This window comes from Thalassophryne amazonica, chromosome 17 (assembly GCF_902500255.1).
Source record: "Thalassophryne amazonica chromosome 17, fThaAma1.1, whole genome shotgun sequence".
In the NCBI taxonomy this organism is placed as follows: domain Eukaryota; kingdom Metazoa; phylum Chordata; class Actinopteri; order Batrachoidiformes; family Batrachoididae; genus Thalassophryne; species Thalassophryne amazonica.
Window position 1 is genome coordinate 65,791,146 of NC_047119.1, and position 14,972 is coordinate 65,806,117.

The 14,972-nt window shown below is 43.0% G+C and overlaps 1 protein-coding gene across 1 annotated transcript in view; it reads right to left on the reverse strand.

The window, feature by feature from the left end:
• pam (peptidylglycine alpha-amidating monooxygenase) overlaps positions 1 to 14,972 on the reverse strand; it is a 180,383-nt gene that overhangs the window by 82,920 nt on the left and 82,491 nt on the right. The window contains 6 exon segments of the mRNA XM_034192957.1: positions 1,698 to 1,833; positions 2,057 to 2,107; positions 2,240 to 2,433; positions 11,761 to 11,864; positions 13,716 to 13,792; positions 13,873 to 13,953. Of these exon segments, the coding sequence (XP_034048848.1) occupies positions 1,698 to 1,833; positions 2,057 to 2,107; positions 2,240 to 2,433; positions 11,761 to 11,864; positions 13,716 to 13,792; positions 13,873 to 13,953 (643 nt within the window).

A 14,972-nucleotide genomic window follows, 5' to 3' on the forward strand; every position in this document is an offset into this window, starting at 1 on the left:
GGCGTTTGATACTTTTTAATCGCCATTTCATCCTGCCCCTTCCTGTAGTGCCGCAGTTTACACCGCCATAATTGGCGGCCGGCGTTGTATCCCTAACCAACGGCGTGTAAAACGGCAATAGAGCCCACATCGGCATCCTCAACGGCGTTTTAACCGGCGACAGAGGCAGACAAAACAGCGGCGCTAGCGGACAGTATGCCGTTCTAAACGCCACCTCCCGGTTAAAACGGCGTTCCAAATGGCCGATAGGCGGCGGTCAGTATAAAAACGCTAGCGCGCTGCATGCACTCGTGGCCAGCTCCAGATATTTTTGCAGACAAGCTCCAGTATGCCTCCTAAAAGAAAACTGGCAGCGGCAAGGACTTACCAAGAGGTCTGGTTCAGAAGCAGAGGGAAGGCCTGTGGTGGAGATGGAGCAACACGCTGAGGAGAGGGAAAGGAAGGAGAAGAAAAGGCTGAGGATGATCTCCCTCCCCCTGAAGTGACAGAGGCATGTATTCCTGCTGCTTCAGCCTATTATACTCTGTGGGCGGTGCCTATATGCAAAAGATCCTGGAATAACGCAGGATTTGCCTGGATTAAAAACCTGGGTATTAACCAGCGGTACACAGGGCATTATCGGCGGCATCAGAACACCGCCGTTCTCACGCGCGTCTTACCCTGCGATTGTAAAGGATAGAACTGGATATTAACCCCCGTTGCCTGACGTGTGCTGGATGCTACGGCGTCAAAGCACCGCTTTATTCGGCGGATTTAGCGGCATTTTATCTGCGTATTTGCGGATAGTACGGCAGCCAAAACGCCGGCGAAATGCTCCGCCCCTTTCCACCGCGAAAACAGCCGGCACTACCGCGAACTTCGGTCTACGTACTGCCCGCCGACAAAACCATCTATGTGTAAACAAGGCTTTAGTAGTGAAGACTGTTGCCTCACAGCGAGAAGGTCACAGGTTCCCTTCCAACCTGGTTCTTTCTGTGTGGTGTTTTTGTGGGTTCCCTCTGGGTTCTCTGGCTTCCTCCCACTTCCAAAGACATGCAGGTTTGGTGTATTGGAAACTCTAAATTCAGTGCAGATGTGAATGTGTTGGTCTGTCTATATTTGCCGGCCCTGTGCAGAGTGTATCCCACCTCTCATCCAATGACCACTAGGATTGAATCCATGGAACCATTAGAAAATTAGAAAATTCATAATACATCAAATTACTGCTTAAAAAACGAATGATGAAATAAATCACAATATACTTAGGTGATATTAGGGTGTTTTCCACATAAACCCATTACAACTTCACAAACACTATGCTCTTTAAGATATCATATCTGAAATTATCAAAGAAAGGAACTTGAGACAGCACGGTGGGTTAGTGGTTAGCCCTGTTGCCTCATAGCAAGAAATGCAAACTACAGAGAAAGGCCACAGGTGAGAACCAATCCTATGACCTTTCTCTGTAGTTTGCATTTTCTCCCTGTGTTTGCGTGGGTTCCTCCTGGTGCTCCGGCTTCCTCCCACATCCAAAGACATGCAGGTTAGGGGGACTGAAAACTTTTAATTTTCTGTAGGTGTGCAGGCGGGTGCCCTGTGACAGACTGGTATCCTGTCCAGGGTGTACCCTGCTTCACACACTATGACTGCTCTGACAGGCTCCCCAACTCTTACTTGGAATAAGCAGTTGAAGATGAGTGAGTGGGTGAGGAACTTACTTGATCCCCCAGTGATGGTCACCTCTGTGAAAAATGATCAAGTTACCCTCTGAGTCAAGGGCAAGTCCTGACACTTGGCCCAGCCTGAGGGGAGTCACTGGCCACGGTGTGACTTGCTCCAGATGGTCGTCTGCATATGCGCACGTAGACACACACCCACCCCAAACAAAAACAAGATTCAGTGAGCTAATACAGTAAACCTCAAGTAAAACTCACATATTATACAAATAATGAATGTTTATGAGTTCAATGGTATGACTATTTCATATGGTGAAAGATGCAACACTCGTTGAATGGAACGCCATTCAAGTACCATTCAAAGTATCGCCATTAATAAGATTTGTGGTTCACCAACTCACCCGTGTCTAACAACTGCTCTGGTTTGCTTGTCTCCAACATTAATCCTTTATGAGGAGGAAAGAGAAGCAGGAAAGTTATGCAAAACAAAACAAAAAGGCATAAATGTAATGGCTGTTTTGAACAAAAATGAATATTTCTGGATATGGCATCTCCAACAAAATGCTATTTAATGCGTTTTGTACCTTTTGTGTGTGCTGTATGCATCATAGAATGCATAAGGCTTGGACTGACAATAACAGGGATGTTCGCCTCAGGTGGAATATTTTGAAAAAGCTGTTTGAATCCAGTGTCCGTGCACTGCATGTAGGGGATGCCATGCTTACTGTCCATGTAGTACATTATATAGAAGTTGCACATTTCATCATTACCGGTACCACTGTGGAAAAAAGTTGAGAAGACATGAACCTACAACTGTAATTATGTATTATTATCATTTCACAGAAGAAAATAATGTGATTAAACTGAGGAATATGGTGCATCCAGAAAGTATTCACAGCTCTTCACTTTTTCCACATTTTTATGATACAGCCTTATTCCAAAATGGATGAAATTCATTTTTTCCTCAAAATTCTGCACATAATATCTGATGATAATGTGAAAAAAAGTTTTTTGAGATTTTTGCTAATTAATTAAAAGAATTTAAAAAAACGAAGAAATCACATGTACATAAGTATTCACAGCCTATGCCATAAAGTGCAAAATTGAGCTCAGGTGCATCCTGTTTCCACTGATCATCCTTGAGATGTTTCTGCAGCTTAAATGGCGTCCATTTGGGGTAAATTCAGTTGATTGGACATGATTTGGAAAGACACACACCTGTCTACATATAAGGTCCCACAGTTGACAGTGCATGTCAGAGCACAAACCAAGCATGAAGTCAAAGGAATTGTCTGTAGACCTTGGAGACATGATTGTCTTGATTGTCAAATAGGGATGGGTATCGGGAACCGGTTCTTTTCGGGTATCGTAAAGAAATGATTCGATCCATCAACATCAATAGCCTTTTTGCTTAACGATTCCCTTATCGGTCCTTCAGAGCGGCCGTTGTTTTTGGGGATGTTTGTCAGGAAAATGATCATTTCTCTACATTGATTACAGACTGTGCAGCGGGTCTGTAATCAACCGTTTCTGTAGCTAAGCTTTGCTTTGAATCTTGAACCAATAAAGCAGTTCGCAGTTCTTCAACCCGCTGCTTCGTTGGTTCTTTGTTTTGTTTCACTTTATCATAATTTTTCCCTGCTAAAACCCTAAAGAGCATATGTCTGTGAGTAATATTAACCTTTTTATGTTAAATCGACCTGTTATGGTCTTCTGAAACAGTTGACAGATGTATTTTATAACTTAAAAACGGGGCAGATACTAACACGTTAGCATGTCTATGGTATTTTCAATGTTAAAGTTAGCATTAAGCTGTTTGCATCTCAGCACGTTTGTGTGCATTTGTTTTCTGTATAATAATTAATGGCTCAGCGTTTGTTGCTGTAAAAGAGTCAGTATACAGTATATTAATAATAATAACAGCAACAACAACAATAATATTAATAATAAACAATAATGCTACAATACAATTTTAGAGAAAGATACAAAAAAGAACCTGATGAAACAACAGAAAAGATAAAACCAAATAATGAACATAAATATAGAATTCTCTATATTCTTCTTCATAAGTGCTTCCTGTGAACACCTAGTGACTCTTACACCTCCATTTCATCCCTGTCTTATTTAAGTTTAATGACAGTTTGTTTCGGTCAAACCATATTTTCAATGTGTTAATTTCTTCAGTGATTTCCTCCAGAACTATCTGCCAAGCTAGAAAACTGCTGCATCCTAGTAAGAGCAGAATAATACTGGAATGAATCTGAATAAGGAAAGTTGGGTTTTTTTTCTCACCAAAATGGATGCTGCACTCACTGCACTGGACTCCACCCAAGGGGACTCCTCTGTCAGCGTAGAAGACTATGCTGAGTATGTGACTAGGTATATCAGCACTTGTGTTGAGAACATCGTACCAACCATACAAGTGAGGGTGTTCCCCAACCAGAAGCCCTGGGTAAACAGAGAGGTGCTGCACTTGCGTGCTCGCACTGCTGCTTTTAGATCTGGCAACGAAGCCGAGTACAAGGCTGCACAGGACAGACTGGAGAAGTCCATAAGAGCGGCCAAGAGACAGCACAGAGAGAGGACGGAGGACTTCTACTCTAACGCTGACCCCAGGAGAATGTGGCAATGTCTGGATCACATCACTGACTTCAGGACCAGCTCCAGAACCACCAACATCAGCTCATCGGCCAGCCTGCCAGACGACCTCAACGCCTTCTACTTAGACACACCGCAGCCACTCAACCCCCCTCCCCCACCGCCAGTGGTCACATCAGCGCAGGTACACAAAGCCTTGAGGAGTGTCCGCCCCCGGAAGGCTGCCGGGCAAGACAATGTACCAGGATGCGCCCTCAGAGTATATGCTAACAAGCTGGCTGATGTTCTCACCTCCAGCTTCAACCTTTCCCTCAGGCAATGCATCGTCCCGAGATACTACAAGACCACCACCATCGTCCTCCTCCCCAAGAAGAACCCCCCATCCTGTCTGAATGACTTTCGGCCAGTAGCACTCACTTCAATCATTATGAAGTGCTTTGAGAGAGTGATACTGTTTCACATTCATAACAGCATCCCGGACACCACCGACCCACTGCAGTACGCCGACAGGCACAACTGCTCTACGTCAGACGTCATCGCCGCCGCCCTTCACATCTCTGTCTCTCATCTGGAAAATAAAGATTCCTACATTAGGATGCTCTTTATCAACTACAGCTCCACCTTCAACACAGTTGTCTCGCACAAAGTGTTAGCCCTCGGACTTCACCCCTCCTTCTGTGAATGGCTTCTCAACTTCCTGACTGGCAGGCCACAGTCTGTCAGGATCGGGAGAAGGACGTCAGCCACCATCACTACCAACATGGGGACACCACAAGGCTGTGTCCTGAGCCCCATCCTCTACACCCTGTTCACACACGACTGTGTCGCTTCCCACCCCAACAACACCATCATCAAGTTTGCAAACGACACCGCCGTGATAGGACGCATCACTGGCAGAGACGAGGCGGCCTACAGGAGGGAGGTGGACAGTCTGGTGACGTGGTGTGGAGACAACAACCCCACCCTCAACACACACAAGACTAAGGAGATGATAGTGGACATGAGGAAGGAGAGGAGGCCTCAGCATCCGCTGTTCATCCGAGGTCTTGAGGTGGAGAGGGTGAGGAACTTCAAGTACCTGGGGGTCCACATCAGCGATGACCTCACCTGCACATTCAACACCACACAGGTGGTGAAGAAGGCTCAGTAGCGGTTGTATTTCCTGAGGAGGCTGAGGAAATTTGGAATGGTACCCAAGATCCTCAGCAACTTCAACAGCTGCATCATTGAGTCAGTCTTGACCACCTGCATCACTGTGTGGTACGGCAGCTCTACTATGTGGAACTGCAAAAGCCTGCAGAGAGTGATAAGCACTGTGTCTAAGATCACCAGGACCCCACAACTCGCTCTGCAGAGCATCTACCACCGCAGAGTCCACAGGAGAGCAGCCTGTTAATGTGCGTGCTGTGCGCTCGTTCACTGCAGCCCGTCACAACAGCGATATATGTTTTTATGTATGCTCACGTCAATCAATTCAATCAATTTTATTTATATAGCACCAAATCACAACAAACAGTTGCCCCAAGGCACTTTATATTGTAAGGCAAGGCCATACAATAATTACGTAAAAACCCCAATGGTCAAAACGACCCCCTGTGAGCAAGCACTTGGCGACAGTGGGAAGGAAAAACTCCCTTTTAACAGGAAGAAACCTCCAGCAGAACCAGGCTCAGGGAGGGGCAGTCTTCTGCTAGGACTGGTTGGGGCTGAGGGAGAGAACCAGGAAAAAGACATGCTGTGGAGGGGAGCAGAGATCAATCACTAATGATTAAATGCAGAGTGGTGCATACAGAGCAAAAAGAGAAAGAAACACTCAGTGCATCATGGGAACCCCCCAGCAGTCTAAGTCTATAGCAGCATAACTAAGGGATGGTTCAGGGTCACCTGATCCAGCCCTAACTATAAGCTTGAGCAAAAAGGAAAGTTTTAAGCCTAATCTTAAAAGTAGAGAGGGTGTCTGTCTCCCTGATCCGAATTGGGAGCTGGTTCCACAGGAGAGGAGCCTGAAAGCTGAAGGCTCTGCCTCCCATTCTACTCTTACAAACCCTAGGAATTACAAGTAAGCCTGCAGTCTGAGAGCGAAGCGCTCTATTGGGGTGATATGGTACTATGAGGTCCCTAAGATAAGATGGGACCTGATTATTCAAAACCTTAAAAGTAAGAAGAAGAATTTTAAATTCTATTCTAGAATTAACAGGAAGCCAATGAAGAGAGGCCAATATGGGTGAGATATGCTCTCTCCTTCTAGTCCCCATTAGTACTCTAGCTGCAGCATTTTGAATTAACTGAAGGCTTTTCACCATGTTTCTAAGATTTGTGGGGCCAAGTACAATAACTTCAGTTTTATCTGAATTTAAAAGCAGGAAATTAGAGGTCATCCATGTCTTTATGTCTGTAAGACAGTCCTGCAGTTTAGCTAATTGGTGTGTGTCCTCTGGCTACATGGATAGATAAAGCTGGGTATCATCTGCGTAACAATGAAAATTTAAGCAATGCTTTCTAATAATACTGCCTAAGGGAAGCATGTATAAAGTGAATAAAATTGTCCTAGCACAGAACCTTGTGGAACTCCATAATTAACCTTAGTCTGTGAAGAAGCTTCCCCATTTACATGAACAAATTGTAATCTATAGATATAGATAAATATATAGATAAATATGATTCAAACCACTGCAGCGCAGTGCCTTTAATACCTATGGCATGCTCTAATCTCTGTAATAAAATTTTATGGTCAACAGTATCAAAAGCAGCACTGAGGTCTAACAGAACAAGCACAGAGATGAGTCCACTGTCTGAGGCCATAAGAAGATCATTTGTAACCTTGACTAATGTTGTTTCTGTACTATGATGAATTCTAAAACCTGACTGAAACTCTTCAAATAGACCATTCCTCTGCAGATGATCAGTTAGCTGTTTTACAACTACCCTTTCAAGAATTTTTGAGAGAAAAGGAAGGTGGGAGATTGGCCTATAATTAGCTAAGATAGCTGGGTCAAGTGATGGCTTTTTAAGTAATGGTTTAATTACTGCCACCTTAAAACCCTGTGGTACATAGCCAACTAATAAAGATAGATTGATCATATTTAAGATCGAAGCATTAAATAATGATAGGGCTTCCTTGAGCAGCCTGGTAGGAATGGGGTCTAATAGACATGTTGATGGTTTGGATGAAGTAACTAATGAAAATAACTCATGCAGAACAATCTGAGAGAAAGAGTCTAACCAACCATCACTGAAAGCAGCCAAAGATAACGATATGTCTTTGGGATGGTTATGAGTAATTTTTTCTCTAATAGTTAAAATTTTATTAGCAAAGAAAGTCATGAAGTCATTACTAGTTAAAGTTAAAGGAATACTCGGCTCAATAGAGCTCTGACTCTTTGTCGGCCTGGCTACAGTGCTGACACCAGAGAACATGAAGAAGGAATCATATCCTTAAACCTAGTTACAGCGCTTTCTGAAAGACTTCTAGTGTAATGAAACTTATTCCCCACTGCTGGGTAGTCCATCAGAGTAAATGTAAATGTTATTAAGAAATGATCAGACAGAAGGGAGTTTTCAGGGAATACTGTTAATTCTTCAATTTACATACCATAAGTCAGAACAAGATCTAAGATATGATTAAAGTGGTGGGTGGACTCATTTACATTTTGAGCAAAGCCAATTGAGTCTAATAATAGATTAAATGCAGTGTTGAGGCTGTCATTCTCAGCATCTGTGTGGATGTTAAAATCGCCCACTATAATTATCTTATCTGAACTAAGCACTAAGTCAGACAAAAGGTCTGAAAATTCACAGAGAAACTCACAGTAACGACCAGGAGGACGATAGATAACAACAAATAAAACTGGTTTTTGGGACTTCCAATTTGGATGGACAAGACTAAGAGTCAAGCTTTCAAATGAATTAAAGCTCTGTCTGGGTTTTTGATTAATTAATAAGCTGGAATGGAAGATTGCTGCTAATCCTCCGCCTCGGCCCGTGCTACGAGCGTTCTGGCAGTTAGTGTGACTCGGGGGTGTTGACTCATTTAAACTAACATATTCATCCTGCTGTAACCAGGTTTCTGTAAGGCAGAATAAATCAATATGTTGATCAATTATTATATCATTATACTAACAGGGACTTAGAAGAGAGAGACCTAATGTTTAATAGACCACATTTAACTGTTTTAGTCTGTGGTGCAGTTGAAGGTGCTATATTATTTTTTCTTTTGAATTTTTATCCTTAAATAGATTTTTGCTGGTTGTTGGTGGTCTGGGAGCAGGCACCGTCTCCACGGGGATGGGGTAATGAGGGGATGGCAGGGGGAGAGAATCTGCAGAGAGGTGTGTAAGACTACAACTCTGCTTCCTGGTCCCAACCCTGGATAGTCACGGTTTGGAGGGTTTAATAAAATTGGCCAGATTTCTAGAAATGAGAGCTGCTCCATCCAAAGTGGGATGGATGCCGTCTCTCCTAACAAGACCAGGTTTTCCCCAGAAGCTTTGCCAATTATCTATGAAGCACACCTCATTTTTTGGACACCACTCAGACAGCCAGCAATTCAAGGAGAACATGCGGCTAAACATGTCACTCCCGGTCCGATTGGGGAGGGGCCCAGGGAAAACTACAGAGTCCGACATTGTTTTTGCAAAGTTACACACCGATTCAATGTTAATTTTAGTGACCTCCGATTGGCGTAACCGGGTGTCATTACTGCCGACGTGAATTACAATCTTAACAAATTTACGCTTAGCCTTAGCCAGCAGTTTCAAATTTCCTTCAATGTCGCCTGCTCTGGCCCCTGGAAGACAATTGACTATGGTTGCTGGTGTCGCTAACTTCACATTTCTCAAAACAGATTCACCAATAACCAGAGTTTGATCCTCGGCGGGTGTGTCGTCGAGTGGGGAAAAACGGTTAGAAATGTGAACGGGTTGGTGGTGTACACGGGGCTTCTGTTTAGGACTACTCTTCCTCTTCACAGTCACCCAGTCGGCCTGCTTTCCCGGCTGCTCGGGATCTGCCAGAGGGAAACTAACGGCGGCTAAGCTACCTTGGTCCGCACCGACTACAGGGGCCTGGCTAGCTGTAGAATTTTCCACGGTGCGGAGCCAAGTCTCCAATTTGCCCAGCCTGGCCTCCAAAGCTACGAATAAGCTACACTTATTACAAGTACCATTACTGCTAAAGGAGGCCGAGGAATAACTAAACATTTCACACCCAGAGCAGAAAAGTGCGGGAGAGACAGGAGAAGCCGCCATGCTAAACCGGCTAAGAGCTAGTAGCTGCGCTAAGCTAGCAGATTCCTAAAAACACACAAAGTGAATAATGTGTAAATAATTTAGAGGCGATTCAGCAGAGGGAGTGCTTTAGTTAAGGCACGTGAAGATTACACTGTGAAACAAATCGTTATATAGTTAACTAGATCAATCTAACTGCACAGATTAAACAGGTAACAGATACAGCAAAACACCGCTGTGCTCCGGAACAGGAAGTGATACAATACCGCAGTGAGAGCCAACCACCAGTAGAGGCAAGCAAGTCACGTGAGGACAACAAGCAGACACACGTGCGTCACAGTGGACAATTGTAAGTTCATGTCTGTCACTCTGTTATGTGATCATTATTTTTTAGTTATTTGTTATGTAATTGTGTATGTAGGTAGTGTAGTACTTATTAATATACCGGTCCTGGCTGTGGTCTCTGTGTCTGTACTGTGACACATCCTGTGCCCTGAGCCGTCATTTGTGTCTCTGGTCAGCAGCTGGGAAGAGTCTCCCCATGCTGTGTGACCTGGCTGTCCGGGCTCGCATGTCTTCATGTCTGTACATACATACAAGCATTTTATGCAAGTGTGCCTCCCTCCTTCCCCCTCAACATGCCACATGTCTATAGGGGAGCCCGGGGACGCGACACACGTGCGAGACACATGCACCACATGTGTGTTGCTTTTTGCAACACCACACTCATGGGAGCAATTTCACATCCAGCTAGAAAGTGAACATCTCCTCACTATTTTCATGTTAACAGTGCGAATGGCCACAGTGTCAGACGAACAGTGTTAGATGTTCATGTGTGTCACCTGGAATTTGGCCATGAATCGAATGGGCTCTCACAGGGCACACTCTATCTTTCAGCTGCTGGTGTGTGTGAATAGATGTAGCAACACATATACGAGGCGTTTGAGGCAGCTCCAATTTTTCACGAATGGCATGCAAATGGCAGCCCGCCTACAGGTTGTCAAAAGGCACCTGAAGGACTCTTACAACATGAGAAACAAAATTCTCTGGTCTGATGAGACAAAGATTGAACTCTTTGGTGTGAATGTCAGGCGTCATGTTTGGAGGAAACCAGGCACCATTCCTACAGTGAAGCATGGTGGTGGCAGCATCAAGCTGTGGGGATGTTTTCAGCAGCAGGAACTGGGAGATTAGTCAGGATTGAGTTAAAGATGAATGCAGCAATGTAAAGAGACATCCTGGATGAAAACCTGATCCAGAGCGCTCTTGACCTCAAACTGGGGCGACGGTTCGTCTTTCAGCAGGACAATGACCCAAATGTCCTTGAGTGGCCCAGCCAGAGCCCAGACCTGAATCCAATTGAACATCTCTGGAGAGATCTGGAAACGGCTGTGCAGCGACGCTCCCCAAGACAATTTGAGGCTGTAATTGCTACCAAATGGCTGTGAATACTTATGTACATGGTATTTGTTAGTTTTTACTTTTAAGAAATTTGCAAAACTTTCGAAAACAAAACTTTTTTCATGTTGTGAGTACAATTTTGAGGGCAAAAAAAAGAGAAAGTAATTTACTCCATTTTGGAATAAGGCTGTAACATAAAATGTGGAAGATTGAAGCACCGTGAATACTTTCTGCATGCACCGTAACCTGTGGTTTAGTCAAACACATGGTTGAAACAGAACTACATTTATTAGGGATCAAACATTCTGAACAGATATCTGAGAAACTGCATTCAGCTTTTCATCAGGTAAGCAACAATGCATTTGTTTCAGGACTTGTTTTCCCCTTCTTTTCAGAGCATATCTCCACCTCTCTAGGCTCATTTCAACCTGCTATCTACTCTCACTTCATATCACAATGTCATCTGCAAACATCATAGTACAGGCGACTCCTGTCTGAGATGATCCATCAATGTGTCCATCACCTCTGCAAAAAACAAAGGGCTCAGAGCTGATCCTTGGTGTAATCCCACCTCCACCTTGAATATATCTGTCATCCCTACTGTGCATCTTGCCGTCACTGTCCTTATACATGTCTAACGTTCACAACTGTTTCACTTTTCTTGCAGGACTTTGATGTGTGAGAGATTTTTTTGAACATCTCAAAATTCTCTTTGTGCACTTGCACACGGCGGCGCACATCACACGTTTGGTCTACACCGGTTCACAGCAAGTTTACGCACCAGTACGACACACTGCATACGGGTGCGTGAATCAAACTCGTGCAAATGTCAGGGGGCGCTCATGTTTCTGGCACTGTATGGATTTTGTAGCAGAACTCACCCGATATATGTTTTTGAGGTTCTCCCTTCACCAGTAAACATACATCTGGCTGCAATGGTGTCACCATACTTCACATTCACGTCTTTGTTAGCAGGATAGAATGCCTGGAGGAAAGTCATTTCACATTAGCTTAAGCAAAGAAAATGAAGCATCGCTATTGTGTGGCAGCAGAACATGAATGCCCAGCCCAGACATTTTCTGCTATTATTCACAATGCACGATGGCTCTGCCTCTACACACAGGGATGTGTGTTGGAGCACCATCAAACTACACCAAAATTAAATTGAAAACAAAGAATAAAAAAATGAAATCAATGTAAACACCAGTGATGAATACAACATTTCAATAACTTTAGTTTGTACCATACATTTATGCTGATCTTCTTCCTCTCCAGGTTAGTTGTCAGGACAGCACCACCTAACTAAAATGAACGCACAGGTGGGGTCTGACCCACCAGTGCAGTTTTGTTTCAGACATGATCTGAAACAAAATCTATGCTAATAATGGTGAGGAGGTGATGGTCTAGTGGTTAAGTGTTGGCTCAAATCGGGGTAAATGTGAGGCATTACTGTTAAGTGCTTTGAGCATCTGATGCAGATAGAAAAGCACTAAATAAATGTAGTCCATTTAATAATATATCATTAAGATGGGTATTTATTTTGTTTCTAGTATAACTTCCTGCGAGAACGACTCCATGTGGTTTTATTGATCTTTAGCAATTCTCCTCAGTGTTATCCTGCTGAGCTCTTACTATTCTACGTGTTAGATTATCCTGATGATCTGTAGTGTTTCTCCTGTGTTAGATTATCCTGGTGATATCTAGTGATTATACTCCATGTTGGATTATCCAGGTGATCTATCGTGACTCTATAATTTAAATATAATAATAATAATAGTAATAATAATAATAATAATAATAATAATAATAATAATAATAATAATAATAAGGTCGTTACAGTTTTAAACATAGTCTTCTTTCAGGTTGTGTTAATTTGCAGCTTTCGTCATTTCTGTCACTGGAAATGAGGAAAGCTGCAAATGAGTGTTAGATTATCCTGGTAAACTCTCAGTATTGTATTCAGTGTTAGATTATCCTGATGATCTTTACTGATTCTCCTCAGTGTTGGATTATCCTGGTGATTGCTAGTGATTCTCCTCCATGCTAGAAAATCCTCATGACCTCTTAAGATTTTTTCAGTGTCAGATTATCCTTCTGATCTGTAGTGTTTCTCCGCTATGTTAATTATTATCCCCATGATTTCTAGTGATTCTCTTCTATGTTAGTTATCACCTGTGTTTTTATTCTGATGTCTGCTCCGTTTTCTCCTTGTAGTTGTATTTCCTGTTTTCAGGCTTCCAGTTTCTGTATTTCTGTGATTTCTAGTAGTTTAACAGCTTTTATAAACTCTCACAATGTGTTACCTCCTCCCCAGACTACCCAGCTTTATTAGTCTGCTCTCCTGTTATCTGAATGCTGTTTGAATTTGTGCCATCAACCTATGCTGCCATTCTGCCTTTCCTATTAATTTTGTATTTGGTAGCCTGGTATCACCTGGAGGTCTTTCTGGACAACCCTTATGCTGCTTCGTCTGAGGACATGGTTGCCTGTTGGACTAATCTCGTGTTCCTGACCTCATCTTGGGTAGGTGACGACTCCTCTCACCTGTGATGCTTAGAAATGCCTCTGTGTACAGACTGTTCCTAATGAGTGCTCTAGAACATTCTACTGTAGCTGATGGCAATAAACCAGCTTTTTATTTTTCAGCATTGTGGTTCTCTGCATTGGACTCACCTGTTATATCTTAACAACAATTGCCTTTTTGCTGTAATAGCATTCAAATTAAATTAACAGTGCTTAAAAGAGAGTGAGTCAAAAATTATAGCTTGTTTTGGAAAACACAGGGATAACATAGCTCCTTGTGACCTATGACCATTTGAATGACGTGGTAATATACCTGTGGCAGCAGAGGAGACTGTCTCCCTATCAGGCTCCACTTGCCATCTCGAATTCTGTAACCACTGACTACTCTGCCTGTAAGAAAAACACAATTCAGTGAACCATCAATACCAAAACGTTATTGTGAAATAGAGAAATATTTTGCATTAACTCACCCAGTTGGTGTGTGTGGGTCCTGAAGGCAAAGGGGTAGATAGGGTAGGAAGTGTATTCACAGGCGATGTCTGCAGTTGTGACTGTGGCGCAATTTTGAAAGAATATAAAAATAGGATGTCAACGATGACTGGCTAATCTTCAAAACATAATTCTCTTCCTAATCAGGTTTAATCATGTCAAGTGATACTCCACATGCGAGTCTCAAATACAGTATGATGCATTAATTAATCCTAAAGCTCCAATGATTTCCCCTTGAAGACGTTGGACCAGACTTTCATGCACATCTTCATACTGTGTTACCACTATGGGAAGTCTCCTTGAAAATATTTCTTTGTGATTAAAACCTCTGAATTAATGAAGTGTTCAACCTCTGTACTGATGAGCCCAATAGATCTGTTTATATATGTAATTGACACAGGGGGCTGGGCACAAAACAGATTAGCTACCTGCTGCTACCTGTTTCCAGTCAGACCTCTTTCCTGGAAGGACTGACTCCTTCACGACCGGACTGAACCATGCTCTTGTATTTAATCCAAGGTTGTAATCGTCTCTTTTATTTTAGTTACATGTGCATTATTTGCTGCCTGTGCATTATTTGTAGGATTCTCAGTTGCCTGTGATTAGCTTTTGCAAATTTAGTGCCTGTTACTGCACTGGATAACACTAAAATTGAGGATGCCCCACTGGCTGTTTGTGCAACGTCAAATATTTCGTGTCTACTATCTTCAGCCTGTGTGCAATTTCACAAGCCTAAACCTAATCTAAGGCATCTTGCATGTATTACCTTTGAACCACCCCCGAATCGAAAAAGTCAAAATGTCAACTCTCGGCAGGTCCTTAGTTTGGGTCTCATTAACATAAAGTCCTCAAAATCACTGTTAATAAATTATCAAATTATGGAACACCACCTAGATATGATTGGTTTATGTGAAACTTGGCTGAAACCTACTATTGTCCTCCCCTTAAATGAAGCCTGCCCACCACGTTTAGACACATCCCTTGTGATACAAAGGAAGGCGGAGGTGTTGCATTTATTTATAAATCTAGGTTTAGTTTACTGACTCTTGCGGGGCCTAAAATACAACCCCTGGCAATAATT